This window comes from Poecilia latipinna, unplaced genomic scaffold (genome assembly GCF_001443285.1).
Source record: "Poecilia latipinna isolate Pla-1442-1.1 unplaced genomic scaffold, P_latipinna-1.0 Scaffold2141, whole genome shotgun sequence".
NCBI lineage: Eukaryota > Metazoa > Chordata > Actinopteri > Cyprinodontiformes > Poeciliidae > Poecilia > Poecilia latipinna.
In genome coordinates, this window is record NW_015114757.1 from 2297 (window position 1) to 8914 (window position 6618).

The 6618-nt window shown below is 41.3% G+C and overlaps 1 protein-coding gene across 1 annotated transcript in view; it reads right to left on the reverse strand.

Annotated features, from left to right (window-relative positions):
- Positions 1 to 2448: 2448 nt before the first annotated feature.
- dcxr (dicarbonyl/L-xylulose reductase) overlaps positions 2449 to 6618 on the reverse strand; it is a 9088-nt gene continuing 4918 nt past the window's right edge. The window contains exons 3-9 of the mRNA XM_015017434.1: positions 6423 to 6520; positions 6095 to 6249; positions 5947 to 5989; positions 5525 to 5624; positions 4389 to 4453; positions 3776 to 3893; positions 2449 to 2752 (exon numbers count right to left, since the gene is read on the reverse strand). Of these exons, the coding sequence (XP_014872920.1) occupies positions 2649 to 2752; positions 3776 to 3893; positions 4389 to 4453; positions 5525 to 5624; positions 5947 to 5989; positions 6095 to 6249; positions 6423 to 6520 (683 nt within the window). The 3' untranslated portion in view covers positions 2449 to 2648. The remainder of the gene's footprint in view (positions 2753 to 3775; positions 3894 to 4388; positions 4454 to 5524; positions 5625 to 5946; positions 5990 to 6094; positions 6250 to 6422; positions 6521 to 6618) is intronic.

The following is a 6618-nucleotide window of genomic DNA, read 5'->3' on the forward strand; positions in this document are numbered from 1 at the left end:
TGCTAAAAACTAAAAACAGTAACATGGAGTGAAAACTGGATAAAACAGGAAATTCACACCACCGGTTTGGTAGTACTTCAGATATTTAAAACAAAAAACGCATCAATAATAATTGATATCCACTGATATGAAGCTCTTACATTGTGACAGGTTTTTTTGCCGTATCGTTCGGCCCTACCAGCTCTCAGCAGGTTGAGTTGATGCCATAGAGCTTGGCTTTAATCTCAATATCTCCTCACCACCTGACACCTGCAGAATCAAGAGCCTGGTCATGTGCCTTCTCCATGGGGAGCTGAACTTTGACCTTCACTTAGTCAGTGTAGTGATTCCATTCCGCTGTGGTTCAGATGCTCCTGACCTCTCGTTTGTCATCCACCCGGAGGTGGGACCCTTCATGGAGCTGCAGACTGAACACACTGCATGGTCATTAATTGGCGCTACCTAGCAACCAAACTTCAGACTGAAGTTCTTGTCCCCTGATGTCCTCTCTGAGTGGGCTGCTGTCAGAAACTGATTCTGCAGACAGAAAACACCTGGGTAGTATCTGTTACTGATGGATTGATGAACTGATTGTAATCTGTGTGCCTTGTGGTCGCCCAAACTCCATCCGCTTTGCAGGGGATCAAATACTTCAGTGTTTCTGGGTCTATTCTGTGTCTGACTGTTAAATTAATCTACCACAACATCACAAACCATGTGATCCTCAGTAAGAAGGCAAACCTACAGAAACAGCAGAACTTTCTCTTATTTCCTGCTCTGGAGCCGTGGATGTGCGTCAGACTAGCATGCCAAACATGGAGCTGTCCAACCTTGCTGCCTGAGATCTGCCTTCAGGAAGGGAGGAGCTTGCATGGTCTTAATATGCTCTGTCATCATGATCCCACTGATCTACTCTCCGTTCATGTGTGTGTGTGAGTGAGTTTGTCACAGGCATGTAAATAGACGCTGGTATTTGTGTGTGAACGGGCTCGTGTCGGTAGCAGTGACACGGTGTTGATTGGGACGGCGACTAAAGATAACATTGTTTTAAGCCAAGTTTTTTAGTGTCCAGTTTTTGGTACAATTTCATATTGTAGTAATACACGGGAGTTTTCAAAAATTGTGTGAACATTAAGGCAGAAAAAAAAGGGTTTTAATGACATCTAGTGATGTACAGAATGCGCAATGCATTAGGAATATCTGTATGTACCTAAATATGTACCTTTCTAAAAGTAAAACAGTTAACTTTAAAGGAATTCTAGTTGCTCATGTTGAATTTACAAGTGTTGCTAACAGTGTATAGTATAAAGGGGCCAATCTTTGTGCAGTTTGTCATTGCAGCAAACAGTGCGGATTGCACCTTTATGAGCAGATTTTTCTCTCTGGTTGCAGGGCTGCGTTGGTGGGTGGGTGGAGGGGGCGGTCTCCCTCACCCTGCAGGGCTGCCTGTCATGCTGTGTGGTTGAATCATGTCATGTGGTCCTGCCTAGCTAAGGTGTTGATATGTAGCTGAGAAACACAGCAAAAGAAAAAAAAAAACTGTAATACTATTATTGCATGGAAGTTTTCTGGTTGTTTGGCCCACTGTAAATCTTCTGAGAGCTTGTACGATGAAATGCATCGGCCATGTACGTATGTAATGTAAGATGACTTGTATACTTGTTTCAGCTGTTTGTCTTCTTTTTTATTAATTCACATGTTGGTGTGGTTAAAAAACTCATTTTTGTATACTAAATACAAATGTATACGTAAAGAACATAGCTTGCTGTCGTGATTTGACATGATACGCAGAGGAATCAGTGTCATGTGTTTGACACGCTGCAGTGTTTTAAGGCAGTGCATGTGAGTGGTGAAGGGAGGAGTTTAATCTTCACTGAAAAGCTTTTTAAAATGTATGAAAACATTTTTTCTTCAGTCTGACATGAACTCAGAATATTTTCTGTTTTAGCTCAGTTACCTAAAATATTTCTGTTCGCTAATTGCCAGAATAATGAGAAGCCTGAACTAATCAACTAATTTAGTAATCAGTAATAACTGGACTACACAGTCTCTAAAATATGCTGCTGAAAGAACAAAAAAAAAGTCACCCATTGTTAACAGATCAGTCCTCCACTGTATTAATGCTGAGCTTTTCACGTTAGTAAGATTTAGCTGCAGATTCATCATTTGTTACAAATGATCCAGCATTCACTAAAAACAGTAAACAAGCATTTTTAGGCAATACAATTTTTAATGTGGTGAAAGGAATTAATTAGTTTATTTGCAATTTTAAGTATTTGCTATATTACCATTGTAATAAATAGACTAGGGTGGTTAAATGAAAAATCTGCAGAATGTGCCATTCTTTTATCCAATTACTTTATTGTCAGAATCATATATTTCTATCTTTATTCTGTTTTTTTAGAATAATCATATTATATTTTAATTGTCTGAGGGCTAATAGATAAGATCCCTTTAATCAGTCCAGTGTTGTTTTTTATGTTTTTATTTCACTGAGATCTACATTTGCACCTTGGATGTAATTTTCTGATGTTCAGAACCCCACAGACAAGGTAAGAAAAATGATTCAACAACAATAAACCCGTTTATTTTGGACCATCTGAATGTTTGGGTAAAACCCTGAGCTGTCAGCATGTCTGCCTCTGATCAGCTGGAAGTCCTGGTGATGTTCAGCAGGCCAGGTAGCCTCCGTCCACTGGCAGGGCCACTCCATTAATCATGCTGCTCTTCTCACTCAGCAGGAACAAGATGCTGTTCACCACGTCCTCCTCCTCTACACACACACACACACACACAAACACATGCATGTTTGTCACATTATCTTTGTGGGGACTTCCCATTGATTTCTACACACATTTCAGCCTCAAGCAAATTTCTACAAACTACATTCATTTAATCTATTCAATTTGGAGAAAAGGGAGAGAAAATTGAAACCAGAGAATTTTCTGCAAGTTATTTTATTTGGTAAATCAAACCTGCTGACAGTATGCAGCAGATTATTGAACTTGTCTGGTTGTGTGTACATTAGATGATCTTTGATTCAGATTCCACTCTAGCTTTTATCATTTGATGCTGATTAGTAAAATCAAGGATTATCTTCCCCATAACGCCCTTGATGTGGTTATTCATGCTTTTATTACTTATGTATTCCCTCCACTGGCTGCCCGTTTCTTTTAGAACCGATACTAAAATCTTGATTCAGTTTTTAAATGACCCATCTTTTCAAATCGACTTTTAATACCAGACAACATAACGATTAGGCCAGTTCTTGTTTGTTTTATAAAAACATTATGTAAATATCTTGTTTCAGCTGTAAGTCAAACTTAGTTTGTTCAGAAAACATTCAAATGATGTTTTAAACAGTTTTCTATGTGAAAATCAACAAGATTACATTTTACCATAAGAACAATTCTAACAGTTTGTTTCAGCAGTCTGGTCGGTGTTGGTATATTTCTCATAATGCAGTTGCAGGTGATTTCTGTATGGATACCGCAGAGGTTCACTAACTCATTTTCAGAGTTGTGATAATCATTAGATTTTCTAAAGTAATTTTTTTTGTGTGAAAATTGTAAAAATTTTAAAGAAATCATAAAAGGCTGTGAAGGATGAAGAGGACTTGCATACTGAAGTCATATTTCAGTTATTGAAGTGATAAACTGTCAGGATGAAAGCGAGTCCCACTCTGGTCAAGTTTCAGATAAAAGTACTGGTAAAATCTCTGAAAGCTGCTTGTTTAAGAACACAGATTACCAAACAACACTGTGAGCACACAAGGTTGTGACACAAGGTATCTGACCTGCGAAGCGGCCCAGGGGGATGCGGGACTTCATGGTCTGGGCTTTTTCCGGATCACTCCAGCCCAGGCGACCCATCTTTGTCATAACAACTGTAGGGTTGACGCTGTTCACACGGATCTGATCGGACCACAGAACAAGTTTCTGAGTCAGCACAGAGAGCAGCAACACACACACTGACAGGAGTTTCTGACATGAGCTGGGAATGTTTCTGTGTGGAAATAATATCAGAGGTCATGCAGAAAACTTTTTAAAAACTCCGGACAGTAACTGTCAAGTGTTGTTGCTAGGCAGACTGGATACATGCTGAATTTAGGCTTTACAGACAAAGTTATATTTAAGTTAAGGTTAAATTAAAGCTAAGAGGTGCTTGCCTATATATAGATGTTATTTAGAATATGCTGATACCTACTTTTTTGGATTAGAGGCCACTTTTGGACCTTTAATTCTAAAGTGGCCTTTTAGATTAGAGGTCAAACAGCTTCAGGAAACGAGAGAAAAAGAACAGCTGTCCTCTGATCAAGAAGAGTTCTCTGGAACTGTTCTGGTACTTAAAACAGACAGAGGTTGGGCTCCTTTAACAGATCCTTCCTGGAGGTTTGAGTGAAGCAGTACCTGATGGGGTCCAAGCTCTAGGGCCATCACTTTGGTCAGCATGTCCAGGGCTCCTTTAGTGGAACCTGAGCAAGGCAGAACGACACAGCAACTCTCACTGGAAGTGATTATTGGTACATCAAAGTTAGAATACTGTGAAAAAGTGCAATATTTCTGACCAGTTATCTCAGAAAGAAAAACTCATTATGTATTATAATCACATAAAATACAGAGGGATATTTCCAAAGCCTCTGTTGCTTGTCATTCTGATGATTATGCAAATTCAGTGTCTCAGAAAATCAGAATTGTGTAAAAGAAGAGGTCATTAATGGAAACTCCTGGTGTCAGCCCCAGTCAGCTGATTAACTAAAACACCGGCAGAGGTTTCCTGAGCCTCCAGGGTCACTCTGGGTCAGCAGGACATAATCATGGTAAGGTGTGGGGTGTCATGTTTTGCTGGTACTGGTCCACTGGGTTTCCACAGTCAATGCAGCGTTGACCAGGAGACAAGGTCGTGACCTTTGTATCTGACCTGCGAAGTGGCCCAGGGGGATGCGGGACTTCTAGAGCTCTTCATGCTTCATCTGCTGACCAGCTGGATGAAGTTGAACTACAAACTCCTCTGACCTTTAACCCCTTCAAACAACTCTGGGCTGTTTTGAAGAGGAAGATGAGAGACAACAGAAAAGCAACAAAGGAGTTGAGCAGAAGGCACCTATCACAACAACCATCACACCTACACAGAACCACCAACTGGTTGCCTCCATACCACGGCGCATTGATGCAGTAATTCATGGAAATGGAGTCCTGACCAATAATTGAGTGGACAGAAACATACATACCTTTCAGAATCCTGATATTTGCACTTAAAGCATCCGTTTTTATTGGTCTAATCTGATATTTTAGCGTTCTGAGACACTGAATTTTGGCTTTTCTTCACCTATGAGCCACAATCATTAAAACTGCAAAGGACAAAAGCTAGAAATATTTCAATCTGTGCAATGAATCTCTCGAAAATCAGCATTTCACTCTCTGAGAGGGCTGGCAAAAAATATTGCACTTTTATTTTATGCAATATTTCATTTATATTTCTTCTGTTTGTTTCTCAAAGTGTGGTGAAGGAGAAGACGGTGAATGTCAAGCTGTCTGTTCCTCACAGTAAACAGTATGATCCCTCAGGGCGCGCTGAGACGCTTGGCTGGACACGTTGACGATGGAGCCGCCTGACCCTCTGGTCTTCATCCCACCAGCCACCATCTACCACAGACACAGAAACAGATAGCTTCAGTTGTTTAGAGTAAAAGGATTGCATGGCCTATCTAACTATGTGTGTGTGTGTGTGTGTGTGTGTATTGCAGAGTTAAGCATTCACAGCCATCAGCAGTTTTGTGTTTTGCTACATGTGGCACAGCATAAAGTCCACCTCAGAGTGCCAGTGGCAGATGTTTTAGGGTTATTCTGAGGAAATCATTAGTGAGGAAGAATGTGAACAAAGTGTTTTGATGAATTCAATAAATTAATTTAATGTAGATGCACATTTGCAGCTGAATAAGCAGATTTTACTTTAGGGCTATTTTACCTGAGAAACGTGTAGCACAGCTTTTACATTCACGTTAAACAGCCTGAAAAACACCAACAGTTGGTTGATACCAGTAACTCAGTTCTTGTCCTCATCCTTTGACCTGAGCTTCATCTAGGAGAATAAAATGTTGTCATTCTGGTCTTACAGATCAAACTGGTCAGCCGTGACCTCCAGGAACGGCTGCAGTTTGGTGCAGGCGGCATTGTTCACCAGCAGATCAATGGGGCTGACGTCCTTCAGGGCAGCCTCGGTGGCAGCCCAGTCCGCCAGGTCCACACACACTGGGATGATGGCTGGACACTGGAGGAGGGCGAAGGAGGAGGGTCAGAGTATTTACTTTCAAGGTGAAAGCCAAGACAGAATGAACAAGAAGTCTGCAAACTACAGAAATCCAAACTGTGAGGGAGTTTGTATCAAATAAGGACGGGGATGAAGTGGTGTGTGTGTGTGGGGAGTCGCTACAGGGGGGTTACCTCTTGCACTAAACTGTCGAGGTCAGCCTGTGTCCGTGTGACTGCAGTGACCCGCGCCCCACAGCGTGCCAGAGCCAGAGCTGTGGCCCTGCCGATACCTGAAACGCAAAACATACATCATCATCCAAACTGAAGCTGCCAGTACACCCAAACACGTGCATGCACACACACACACACACACACACACACACACACA